This window comes from Sus scrofa, chromosome 10 (assembly GCF_000003025.6).
Source record: "Sus scrofa isolate TJ Tabasco breed Duroc chromosome 10, Sscrofa11.1, whole genome shotgun sequence".
NCBI classification, from domain to species: Eukaryota; Metazoa; Chordata; class Mammalia; order Artiodactyla; family Suidae; genus Sus; species Sus scrofa.
The window spans coordinates 23,503,311-23,516,391 of NC_010452.4; the positions used below are offsets into that span (position 1 = coordinate 23,503,311).

At 59.6% G+C, this 13,081-nt stretch overlaps 1 protein-coding gene across 1 annotated transcript in view; it reads right to left on the bottom strand.

Annotated features, from left to right (window-relative positions):
* CACNA1S (calcium voltage-gated channel subunit alpha1 S) overlaps window positions 391–13,081 on the bottom strand; it is a 64,097-nt gene continuing 51,406 nt past the window's right edge. The window contains 17 exon segments of the mRNA XM_021064504.1: window positions 391–585; window positions 588–783; window positions 884–1,024; window positions 1,211–1,302; window positions 2,018–2,103; window positions 3,639–3,889; window positions 4,485–4,613; window positions 5,948–6,072; window positions 6,307–6,408; window positions 7,542–7,644; window positions 8,013–8,109; window positions 9,289–9,416; window positions 10,337–10,496; window positions 11,039–11,130; window positions 11,735–11,800; window positions 11,983–12,111; window positions 12,924–12,980. Of these exon segments, the coding sequence (XP_020920163.1) occupies window positions 521–585; window positions 588–783; window positions 884–1,024; window positions 1,211–1,302; window positions 2,018–2,103; window positions 3,639–3,889; window positions 4,485–4,613; window positions 5,948–6,072; window positions 6,307–6,408; window positions 7,542–7,644; window positions 8,013–8,109; window positions 9,289–9,416; window positions 10,337–10,496; window positions 11,039–11,130; window positions 11,735–11,800; window positions 11,983–12,111; window positions 12,924–12,980 (2,019 nt within the window). The 3' untranslated portion in view covers window positions 391–520.

Here is a 13,081-nt window from a genome sequence, read left to right on the forward strand (position 1 = left end):
CCCGGTGTGGGGAGGGGAGGGGAGGTGGACATTGGTGCCTTGCTCTCCAAGGCTGGGAGTGGAGTCCAGTCGAGGCTGCAGGAATGGTCGGTGGAGCCGGCCGTGGGCATTCAGGAGAAACCTCGCTCTCTGCAATGGGCCCTCTCTGCCTCCTGCAGGACAATCCAGAAGCCCCTCTGCGGGAGTGGGGGAGGGGAGAGAGAGTATAGAAGGACCTCCCCCCCAAGGAGACAAACAGAGGCAGGTGTCCTGTCACAGGCCTGGAGACTTTAATATCCTGTTGGCACTGCCCGGGCCCCTTCCAGTGGCACCAGAAGCTCCACCCAATCAGGCCTCTAGCTGGTGGGGGAGGGGCTGTCAGGCTCCCTCCTGACTTGAGGTGGTTCCTGACCTCCCCCAACCCCCGCCCGGCCTGTCCCCTTAGCTGGTGGGGTTGGGGAGCTTCTGTGCTGGGCTCCCCCTCTCCACCCCAGCCCTCCACCTGGTCTCACGGATTCTGAGCCCATGGGGACCACAGGCTTCACAGCCTGCGGGGAATGAGTGTCTCCCGCGAGCCCTGGAGCTGGTCCAGGCTGTCCAGGGAGGACCAGGGCGCCGCGGGCCCGTGGCATGGGCCACGCCCTCCGAGGCCTGGCATCCCTGGTCCCGGCCCCTCAGAAGCTCTGTTGCTGCCACCTCCACTTCCTCCGGCTCCATCCGGCAGGCCTCTGCCAGGGCCTGGCCCGTGGCCGTGACAAAATTAGCATCGGCTGCCAAGGTGTCCAGGCCCCCTCGAACCAGAGCCTGTGGGGAGGAGGTGGGTGGGGTCGTGGGAGCCCATCCCCAACCCCCGCCACCCCAGGCCACCCTGGGGTGCAGCCCGGTTCCAGCCCTCCCCTGTTACCTCTCGGATCAGCAGGGCCATGGCTGGAGCAGGGTTCTGGGGGGTCCCGTCATCGGTCCTACTTCTGGGGGGCGCTTCCTCTGGCAGGGAGCCTGGCATGCAGCTCCTCGCCTTGGGCACCGGAGTCTTGGCCCCTGTGTGCTGTTCCAAATGCACAGAAGCAAAGTCCCCTCAGGGATGCGGGGTTCAGGAGCCCCGCCTCTTCAGAAGGAGCCCCAGCCAGGACCCCAGGGAGCAAAGGTCCCAGTCCTGTGCCGTCTGCTACAGACACTGAACCAGCCCCTCCAGGCCTCTGCGTGGACCTGACTCCTGCCTCTGCCCTGTTACCTGACGGGGGGCGGGAGGTGCCTGGGCTCCGGGCGTGGGTCTCTGGGCCAGCCGTCCCTGTGGCCTGTCCACATGGGAGGTGCTGCGGGGTCCTGTGGGCAGGCGGGGGAGGGCAAGACGGCTGCTGACTCCTGGCCCTGGTCAGCCCTGGGTCCACAGAGCTTTCCTGGGCCGGCCAGCCCCATCCTGAGACTCCTGAGGTCCTAGAAACCCAGCCAATCCAGCGTCTATTCTTGAGGGTTTGGGGCGGATCAAGGCCAGAGTCTGACCGGCATTGGCCAAGCTGTTCTGTGTGTGTCTATGTGTGTGTGTGTGTGTCTGTCTGTCTGTGCCTGTGTGTGTGTGTCTGTGCATGCATGTATGTGTGTATGTCTGTGTGTGTGTGCTGGGAAGCAGGACAGGCACCCTCAGGGCTCCCATTGTCACACACAGCAGTCTGGGACCTACTGAGAGACTGCCAGGTTGTCTGCCGAAGGGCAGAGCTGGGTGCCAGTGTGCCCAGGGTGGTCCTTTGGCTGTGCGGGGAGGGCCCTTTTGCAGTGCACGCCCCTTCGCTACAGCCTCAGTCCCTAGGTGGCACCCCCCTCTGCCTGGTTAGGGGCCTCGCTCAGTCTCTAGGTGACACCCCCAGCCCCGGGTGAGGACCTTGCTCAGTTGGCACCCCCGTCCTCGCCTGGGTGAGGCGCTGGTTCCCATGACCACAGGTTCCCAGCCCTGCTGAACAGGCTCCCCAGCTGTACACAGGAGCAGGGCTCCCTGGTCTCTCTGGGAGGGGGCCAGCACCTTGGGAGCACAGGAGACACTGACCCAGGGCTCCCCGGGGCTGGCTGAAAGCTCCTCCTCTGGCAGCAGGTGTCTCTGTCTCTCCTGGGAACTCTTCTTCATAGCAGACACTAGAAAAGAAGCAGGGCACTGAGTGGGGCTGCTGGCCCCCTGCCACCCTGCCCTCTGTGGCCCCAACACCCTTCCCCCCTCCGGCCTCCTCTCTTAGACCTGCATCCTCTGCTCGATGCCCACCCATCTGGCTGGTCTTCCCTCTGCCCCTCCCAAACCTGCCCAGATGCGCCTCACACTCTTGAAGACACTTTTTTTTTTTTTTGTTTGTTTTTTAGGGCCATACCCGCAGCATATGGAGGTTCCCAGGCTAGGGGTCGAATCAGAGCTGCAGCTCTGGCCTACACCACAGCCACTGCAATGCAGGATCTGAGCCACATCTGCGACCTACATACCCCAGCTCACGGCAATGCTGGATCCTTAACCCAATGAGCAAGGCCAGGGATCGAACCTGCGTCCTCATGGATGCTAGTCAGATTCATTAACTGCTGAGCCATGATGGGAACTCTTTTTTTTTTTTCCTGCTTTTTAGGGCATATGTAAGTTCCCAGGCTAAGAGTCGAATTGGAACCTACGCCACAGCCATAACAACTCCAGATCCTTAACCCACTGAGCGAGGCTAGGGATGGAACCCACATCTTCACCGAGACTACATCTGGTTCTACATAGGAGACTACAAAGGGAACTCCAGGACACTGCGTCTTAACCTGGCTGTGCGTGGGGTCACCTGGAGCTCTAAGGTCTGGCCGTGGGGTGTCCCACCCCGAGTCCATGGTTCTGGAAGCCCCCTCAATGTTCCTAAGTGGTTGTGTCCTGGGCCCATGGTGATGGATGCCCTCTGCCTTTGCAGGACCAACTCTGATGTTACTTGGCTGTCGTCGGATCATGTGACACATCCCCCAAGAAGACGTTAAGGGCGGAGCCCGGGTCTGTGTGACCTCATGGTGCAGGTGCCCTTCAAGGCTTGTGGGCTGAATTCCAGGGGTCTTTGGCTGGAAGAGGGTATAGCAGCCCCACCTGGGAAGTACTGACTCCCCTGGCCCCTACTGTGTCCCACCTGTTCCTGATGGGGTTGGGGGGGGGACCCCAGCCTCACCAGGCCAGAGGGCCCCCTAGTCCTCAGGCCTCCTGTCCAGAACAGAAGCTCAGCTTGGAGCCCACCCCAGAGGCTACAGTCGCTGAGACCCTTGGCTGATCCCGTTTCTCCCGACACTTGTGTCATCATGGTCCATATTCAGTCTATAGCCTGGGGTTGGCGAGACTGGGGCCGCCTGGAACCCAGATCCAACATTTGTGCCTTAACTGTTCAGGTGTTTGCACAAAGTACCCTTCCTCTCCTAACCCAGCGTGTTCCTTCCCACACCTGCTAAGAGGACAGAACTGCCAGATGCTGCAGCCAATGCTGTCCCGAGGCTGCCCCCTGCTGGCCACAGGCATCTCTGCCTTCCAGGCCAGACTCAAGGCTCAGGCTGGGTCCGGAAGGGCACAAAGGCAAGCAAAGCACACCCTCCACATTTTGCAGTGCCCCCCAGAGGCCCAGAACCCACTAACCATGCCTGCCCCTACAGCCCAGGCTGACAGTTGCCACCACTACCTGGTAAATGCCTGGCTGTTGCTATGGCTGATGTTGCCACTGGCAACGTTGGCGTTGGCGTTGTTGGTGTTGGCACGAGCAAGGGGGTTGGTGCTTGGATGCTGAGGGAAGTCCTCCAAGAAGACGGGGGACTCCAGCTCTTCCATCTCGATTTCAGTAAACTGGAGGGGCCTCTGGTTGGCCATGTGGGGGGGCAGAGAGTTGGTTCTGTCCAGGAAGTTGTCCACCTGGCCAAACAGGCCTCCAGTCCGCTGGGGGAGGAGCAGAGGGAGGGGTTGAGAGCAGGGCCACCCTGGATGATGCACTGGCAACAGGTCAGAGGAGAATGGACTGGGCTGTGGGAGTCTCATGGGGTCGACAGGGGAGACCAAAGGGACCGTAGGGGAGACCAGCCATCCGGATGGGACATGCAGGGTGACAGAGCCCCAAATGGCCTGGAGGGATGGCTTTATTCTCACCTCCGAGGGTAACTTACTGGGGGCACCATTTCCTCACCAATAACCCAAGGAGGTTTAACTAGGGGGTCGTGAAGGACCTTCAGGTCTCTGGTGTCACAAGGAACAGAGACAGAGCTAAGGGTTGAGGCCAGTGTGATGGGAGGCAGGCAGGGCATCTGATGGATGGATGTCGCCTGGGGTTTGGGGTGGGGAGGGGGCAGGCTGGCACAGGAAGGTGGGAAGGGCACGCTATGGGACCCCCCTCCCTCAAGCAGGTGGATCGTGGATGCTGAGCCCTGATGTGGGCGGCGGGCGTCTTCAGCCTCCCCTCTGTGAGGCTGGGCTTCCAGCCTTCTGCTGCCCCTGTGCCTGAACACACAGGTCCCAGGGAGGCCATGGCCTCGCTCACCCGGAATATCCCTTCCTCCATCGCGGCCTCCACCATGGCCCTCTCCAGCTCCTCCTCCGCGGTCAGGTCTCCCGAGATGGTGCGGCGGATCTCAGGGGCCGCCTCCTCCTCGATGGTCCGCAGTCCAGCCTGAGGACAGAGAAGGGACTCAGTGACTCCTCCAGGCCAAGAGGGCAGAAGAGACTGCTTTCCACGAGTGAGTCCACACTGGTTTCTAACTCAGCAACCAGAGCCTTCAGAAGGCCAGCTCCAGCCCCACCACTTCCTTCTCATTCAGTGTGCCGGGGCTCCGGCTCTGGCCTCGGGTTCAGTCCAACCCCCATGGCTCCCGAGAGGCATCTTCTCTGGGCGTCACGGGGGATTTTGCAGCTGCCCAGGCCTCTGGGTTGGGACATCCTTTCACTCAGTACCATCTTCTGAACAAAGGACCTCTTTTGACTGCACGTGACCTAAGTACCATTTTTTGAGCTAATCAAACTTCCTGTTATCGGTGGCAGGACAAAACAAGACTGGTGTCACCTGACAGTCTGCAATGAGAACACAGCCTCACTTCTGGGACATTCCTGTCCAAGATGCACGCCCCTGATCTGTCAACGCTGGACCCTTTTGCCACAAAGGACATTATGGGACCACTGGTGACACTTGCATGGGGCCTGAGGATTCTGTGGCAGCAGTGCATCGGTTTCCTGATTTTCATGGCTGCTTCATGCGTATGCATCATGGTTTGCAGGAAATACAGGCTAAGGTGCTCTGGGTTGATGGAACACTGGGAATGACTCTCAAATGGTTCTGGGGAAAAAAAATGTGTTTTTTTTTTTTTTGCTTTTTTAGGGCCACACTGCTGGCATATGGAAGTCCCAGACTAGGGGTCGAATTGGAGCTGCAGCTGCTGGCCTACACCACAGTCATAGCAACACCATATCCGATCCGTGAAAAGAAGGTTTTTGTGTTATACGTGCAATGTTTACACTTGTGAGATTTCTGTAAAGCAAAAATTGAAATAAATTGTGAAATACACAGCCCAAATACATTATATATTTTTTCAGTATATAATTGAAAATATATTTTTGCATTCATATATATAATTTGCATCCAAATATATAATTGCATCCATCAGGTGCGTTATGCATCACATAAAAACAGGCAGTATAACAGAGTTCTGCATTTCTTTGCATACCCAATGGGTCATTTCAAGCACCTCCCCTCCCCCCAGCAAATCTGCCTTCCTTGTGGACCACTGCTCTGATCCCACCCCAGCCTCTCTCTTGTATCATCTAGGGATGGAAGGGTTCCCAGTTCTTCCCATGAGGCTGGAGCATCTACGGTGGTGGGCCATCCAGGGCTGTCACCTGACACCCCTCGTCCTGGCCCCTCCCACCCTCTGGCCTTCACCCCTGGTCCCCAAGAACACAGACAGGGAGCAGCTGGAGCTCCTTGGAGCTGGGGGCTGGATCCGGGCTTACCTGGATCTGCACGGTGTCCTTCTTGGGCCGATACCCATAATACTCCTCCTGGCGCCTCATGAACTTCCGGAAGTGCTCCTGGATGAGAAACGTGGCGTAGAACTTCCCCACTGTCACTTCGTCATCTGCAGAGGGGCCAAGAGGGGCCAGTGGGCATCAGATGCCGGGGTCCATATGGGGACCACGTGAGGCCGGGACCGGGCGCCCCAGGCCAGCCTCCTCTTGCCGACTGGCCGGCGGGCAGTTTGCACCTGAGGCTGCCAGGGGGTGTACCAAGCAGACTCCCAAGGGGCACCCTGGAGGCGCCCGGCCCCCTTCTTCGGCTGCCTCTAGACCGGGGCTCCCCATGCCGCACCCACCTCCAATTGGCGGGATGACCTGGTCCAGGAGCTTCATGCTGGTTCTCTTCCAGATCTTCTTGATAATGGCCCTCAGCTCCTCGTTGGCCTGCTCAAAGTTACCTGCCAGCAAGGGACAGGCGGAGCAGCCTGAAGTCACCCAGCCGAGCCGATGGAGCTTGACAAAGCCACCTAGCACTCCTGACCTCTCACTCAGCACATGCTGGGGGGTTTTCCCTCGTGGCAGCTGCTATGCGGGCACTGGCTTTGCAGGGATCGACCTTGGGTCACACAGTGATCCCACAGGCCACTGTCCCTTCCTGTCGGCCCTCTCCCCAGCAGCCTTTGACCCCCGCTCCATGCCTCTGTTCCGCCCGCCTCCACCAGGGAGCCCTCCTGCTGCGCCGCCTCTGTCCACCCTGACCTGGCCTCCTCAATGCCTGCCATGGTCCCCACGACCTGCAAGGGGTTCTGATGCGGCTGGTGCCTGCGTGAGGGGTCAGGGGCAGCCCCATTTGACTCTCCCCCTCCCACCCCGCTGCCTGGCTGGCAGGTGGGCACCTGCAAGTTCAGGGTTGAGGGGCCAAGCGGGAGCCCAGCAGCTGCCCAGCAGCTCTGGTCCAGAGCTGCACCGGGGGCCCCACGCCTGTGCACTCACTCCCCGGCCCTGATCAGACACAGCTGTGTGGGAACAGATCTATGGTGACCTTGGTCCTGCAGAATTTTCGGGCTCCTTCTGAGTCCTGAGGGCATGAGGACTTGGCGACCATAGCCTGTGTCCTCTCTCTGCTCCTCCCTGTGACTTTTTTTTCCTGGCCATGTGGAAGTTCCTAGGCCAGGGATCGAACCTGCGCTACAGCAGCAAACCGAAACACTGCAGTGACTATGCCAAATCCTTAATCTTCTGCACCCCAAGGAAACTCCCCCATGACTTTTTTTTTTTTTTTTTTTGCCATTTCTTGGGCCTCTCCTGCAGCATATGGAGGTTCCCAGGCTAGGGGTCAAATTGGAACTGTAGCTGCCAGCCTACACCACAGCCATAGCAGCTCGGGATCCGAGCCACGTCTGCAACTACACTCCAGCTTACGGCAATGCCGGATCCTTAACCCACTGAGCAAGGCCAGGGATGGAACCCACAACCTCATGGTTCCTAGTCGGATTCGTTAACCACTGAGCCACGACTCTTGATTCCAACCTTTAGCTCAGAGAACCTGGTAGAATCTGCTAAAAACTCAGCCCCCGTGAAAGGCCCTCACCTTCCGTCTTGATTTTGAGTGCTGTTCGGACCAGGGCGAAGAGGGTGGCATTGAAGGTGACCGAGCCATCGCTATTCAGGGGCATGTTCATGCCCACCAGCCGCTGTGTGGGAGAGGGGGGCTCACTGCTGCGCTGGGACCACCAGGCCAGGTGGTCATCCTTACCTGGTCTGAGGGCCAGCAGGGGCAGGGACAGGAGGGCTGGGGAGACTGACAACCAAGTGTCCCCTGGAGGGGAGGGGACAGGAGGGCTGAGGTGCTGACCAACCAGGGTGTCCCCTAGGAGGGGAGGGGAAGGTGAGTGGGGGGACACTACCTAGACTTCGGGTCCCAGGGATGGATGCGGGCCCCCAGGAGACCACTGCTCTGAAATGACTCATTTGACCTGGCCTCGCCAGCTTCCCACCCCCAGGACACCTGTGCCTCCTGCTGGGCGGGGCGAGGCGCCCCTCACTGGCAGCTCCCCGTTACCTTACATGCCACCCGGTGTGGACAAAATTTCCCAAAGCCCAGAGGGGGCTGGATCCTTCTCAGCAGGGTCACCACGTCCAGGTGTTTGATTCTGCCCCTGTGGGAGGGCACCCAGACTGGTGTACCTGGCAGCCCTTCCTGCTCAGAGAATCAAGGGGAGCCAGGGATCTCTTCCCACATTTCCCCCTTTTCTTTTGGCCAGGTCCTTAACCCACTGAGCCACCAGGGAACTCCCCAACTTTCCTTTTTATTTTTAAATTTTTCATTATTATTATTTTTATTGCTGCACTTGTGGCATATGGAAGTTCCCAGGCCAGGGACTGCATCCAAGCTGCAGTTGTATCAACACTGGATCCTTTAACCCACTGTGCTGCACCGGGGATTAAACACGCACCTCTGCAGTGACCTAAGCCGCTGCAGTCAGAGTCTTAACCCACTGTGCTACAGCGAGAACTCCACCAAGGTTCCTTTTAAAAGAAGAAACAGTATTTCCACCAGGAATGGGCTCTCTTTTTGGGGGGTGGGGGTGATAAGAGGCCAGAGACCCTTCAGATAAGGAACCTTGAGCCTAGAACCTGGATTTCATTTTTCCCACAGTGGAGCCTTCCTTGAGTTTTAGTCAAGCTGACGGGAGGCTCTTGGGTTGTATTAATAGAAGTAGAGGGTATGGATCAAGGGAGGTGGACCCACATCCAGAGACTGGTGGAGACGAGAGGTGGTGTCAAGAGTTGTAAGGAGTGTGTCGTGGTTGGCACAGCACCTGACACCTGGGAAACGGTCATCAGAGGTGAGCGTATCATGTTCTTGGGAAGAACTTAAGGCCGCTGTGCTCCCCAGGGTTAAAGGGCAGACAGATGCACCAGGGGTCTGGTTAAGGGCAATGCGAGTTCTGATTCGCTCAGTCTGGGGTGGCTCCAGGGGCTCAGCTGCTTGGCCAGTGGACCACATGCTGAGTAGCCAGGCCTAGAGTGTCTGGCAAAGGAGTGAGTTCCCTGCTCCTGGAAGTGTCCAAGTGAAGCTGGATGGCCACTTCCCAATAAAGGCAAGGGGGCTTCTGTGCTTGGGGGCTGGGGGATGCCCCCCTGACCTGAGAAACTTCCATCCTCTGATCTGGGGCCTCAGGCCATAAAAGGAGGAAAGCCTGCTCTTCCTGTGAGACAGGAGAGTGACTTCCTGCTGGACACCGGACATCGGACACCCGGACACCCAGACAGGGTCTAGAACAGGGGCAGGTGGTTGAGGGAGGGCCCAGCACAGAGCCTGAGACTAGACTCACTTAGCTTCTGGGTCGTACTCTGCCCAGATGGCCTTGAACTCGTCCAGGTGATGTGGGCCCAGGATGGACCAGTCCCGGGTGAGGTAGTCAAAATTGTCCATGATCACAGCCACAAAGAGGTTGATGATCTGCAGGAGGAGAACAGGGGGTGGCACAGGGACGGGGCGGGGGCTGGGTGTATCCATGAGTATGGGGTCCGGCTTCTCCCTGCACAGTCCCTGCCGGGGCCCAGGCCCTTCTGGACAACGGCATCCACATGTGGGCAGCCTGGTTCTCTCTGATCCAGTCCAGGTCCTATCTCTGTTGGGACTCTTGGGCTCATCCTTTAAACCCCAATCCCGGGCTTTCGCCCACACCCAGAGCCACACCAGTCCCCACTGAACGCTGCCCCTGCTCCTCCTGCCTGCCCTATATTGGCGGGTGTGCCTCTGAAATGCAAGGTTTCATGCACCCGGACCCCTGGCACCCAGTGACCCCCTTCAGGGCCAGGGCTGTGTCCTAGTCATATTTCTGTCCCCTGCACTGAGCCCAGGGCCTCAGACACATCAGATGCTCAAACATGGTTTTAGTGGAATGAACACAGGAAAGAAAAGGAGTGGAGGGGCGAGGGCTGGGGCCGCTGGGGAACTCTGCCTCCCCCGTGCACAGACAGCAGCCCTGCTTCCAACCCCGTGACCTCCTGCGGGATCTGGTTTCCAGGGCTCACCCTCCTCACAGGCGGCAACCTCTCTCTCAAGGAAGGGGGTGTAGCAAGCCGATTTACTGGAAGCCCCTACCGATCTAGGGCAGAACCTCACTAAATGTTTTTGCTTACTAATTGCAAGCCAAAAAAAAAAAAAAAGGAAACCGTTTTAGCAATGCCTATGGAGCCTGCAGAAGCACTCAGAAAATGAAGCCACACCTAGGATGACCAGGACAGGGACACTCTAGCCAGAGCCCTGGTCTCCTGTGTCCAGGTGCTCAGTCCCTCCTCCTCCTGCCTCAGCAGGTGCATCTCCGTGCATCTGGGCTCACCTGGGCTGCCCGCCCGGCCCGCGCATGCGCTCACCAGGAAGGCACAGAGCATGTAGAAGCTGATGAAGTAGTAGTAGGCGAAGTCGGTGCCGCAGGTATACTCCTCCCCAGGGAGGTAGTCTGACTCGGGGTCGCACAGCTGCCCATACCTGCAGGCCAGCAGGATCTCCTGCCACGCCTCACCCGTGGCGCACCTGGAAGGCACAGGCTCCCTTGGCTCTCACTTGGTGGCCCCGCAGGAGGCCAGCAGCCCAGCCACTGGGAGCAGGGGTTGGGACCCAGGATTCACATGCTTCCTCCCCTGTGCCCCCACCCCCAGCTCTACCCCTCTTGGGGGCACCTCAGGCAGGAGCTGAGCAAAGAAAAGTGGCAAAATCAGCACAAGACAAGTCACAGGTGGGGAAGGAAGAGCGCTGACCCAGGGAGCTGTGACCCAGGACCTCACCCTCCCACCCAGGGACATTCCACCTGTTCCCCACCTCAGTGCAACAAGCCTGCGGGTCTGCAAGACCCTACTCAGGACTGGCTGGCTCCCGGGAAGGGCCCAGGGCACAATGACTTAAAGAGTGGTGCTGGCTGTACAGTGCTAAGCACAGCTGCCCTGCAAAAGGACAGCAGAGTCTTGGGCCTTTCGAGCTGCAGGACCCAGCAGGAAGCCAGCCTGTCTCCTGCAGATCAGAGCAGGGCCAGGCCAGGGGGATCAGGGCAGCGGGGATCAGGGGTGGGCGCCTCGTGCCTGAAGAGCAGCAGCACGGCCTGGGGGAAGGTCTGGAAATTGTTGTTCCGGTTTATCTGGGTTCCGTCCACCATGGCGATCTTCCCAAACATCTGCAAACCACAAAGAGCTCGACTTTGGCCGTGGGTAGGCCTCCCCCAGCTCATCTCTCACCTGACCTACTCCCCACTGCCCCCCAGCCCCCTCCCCGCCACCCCGGCCTCCTCCAAGCACCTCCACTTCAGGCCATGTCAGACCTTAAGCCAAGTAACTGGGCTGGCTGACCCTTGAGCAATGCAAGGACATAATTTTAGAGTCAGCCTCTGGGCCCTCTATATTTGCGATTCCGCATCCGCAACTTCAACCAGCCATGCGGTGCCGTAGCATGTGTTTATTAAAATTCAAGTATAAGTGGACCCAGGCAGTTCACACTTGTGTTGTTCGAGGTCACCTGCATTTTTGAGGTTGGGTGAAGTTCTTCCCCTCAAGCCAAAGAATCGGGGGAGGGGGAGTTTGGGGGGAGGGACGACCAGTTTTCCCATCTGAGAGCTGAGTAGGAGAGGAAAAGTGGCCTAAGACCACCGGAGCTTCTAGAAGGGGCTTGGAGGCCAATCTGGCCCTTGTCGGGCTGCCTGCTGGTCCCTCCTGGGCTGCTTCTGCCTAACGCTGCCCAGCTAACGCTGGGGACAACCTGCTTCCTCCACTCTGGCTCCTCACCTGCATGCCGATGACAGCATAGATGAAGAAGAGCATGACGATGAGCAGAGCCACGTAGGGCAGGGCCTGCGGGAGTGGGGACGCAGGCTTAGGGTCATCTCCCTTAGCTCACAGGCACCACGCGCCCCAGTCTGCTCCCTGGACTGCACTGAAGTCTACAGAGGCTCCAGGGCCACCGCAGACCGGGGTGGAGTCGGTGGGCGGGGCGCCTGGTGGGCGGGGCGCCTGGTGTGGGCGGGGTCGCCCACCTGGAAGGACTTGATGAAGGTCCAGAGCAGCGTGCGCACGCCCTCGGCGCGGCTCAGCAGCTTGATCAGCCTCATGACCCGGAACAGGCGGAAGAAGGCGCTGGAGATGCGGGCACTCTCGTCGGGGTCCTGCGGGGCGCAGCCCCAGGGTAAGTCCGGGGCGGGGGTAGGGGGCAGGGGTGGAGGCAGGCGAGCGGGAGGGGCAGTGTGTGGGGGACAGGTCGTGGTGGGGGCACTTCCAGCCTCCCCGTGGCCCCTGCTGACCCTCCCTGGGCTCAGGGCCCTGGGGTTGCTCAGCTGGAGACGGGGTGGCCTGAGCACCAAGCAGTGCAGGTGAATGGACAGGCGTTCCGCCCTGGCGGGGAGGCGGCAGCCAGGCCCAGCACCTGCCCTTCTGGGGCTCCTGCCTCATCTCGCCTCCTCCGCAAGCGGCCACTCAGCTGAGGACCCCGGGAGCTCCCCGGGGTCCCCCCCAGTGCACAGTCTCCCCAAAGCTCAGCTCTCAGTGGCCATCAATCCAATGGCCCTCCCCGCCCTACACCGCCCAGCACATGGCTGTCCCAGCCCACCGGCCTCTGAATCCGTGCCAGCCTTAGACACTGGATGACTCTGGCTGGGGAGAGACCCCTGCCCGGCTTCCTGTGTCCCCATAGGCTTGGTGTTGGCGACCTGTCACTAAGGGTCTGTGCCATCTGGTTTTCTTTGGATGTTCCCACCAGCAGAGGCCCCATTTCCAAGGGCTCCAAGAAAGCTGTTGCATCCATGCACATTCTAGTGGCACAGACCCCCTCCCACCCCAACCCGGACCCTCTGGGGCCTGCTCGGGGAAAGGGGACCCTGAGTGCATCCGCCCCATGCAGTCCAGCGGCCAGGCCGGCGCATGCATGCTGCAGGGCAGAGCTGGCGGGCGAGCAGGGCAGGCTCATGCAGCCTGGAATTACAACGTTCCCGCAGCCGCCACCCAGGCAATACAGTCCCCCGCTGGAGGCCAGGAAAGTCTGTGGAGAGAGAGAGGAGGGGAGGGGGGAGAGAGGGGAGGAGGAGGAAACGGTGGGAGGTGAGGAGAGGCGTCAGAAAGGACAGACCACAGAAGAGTTAA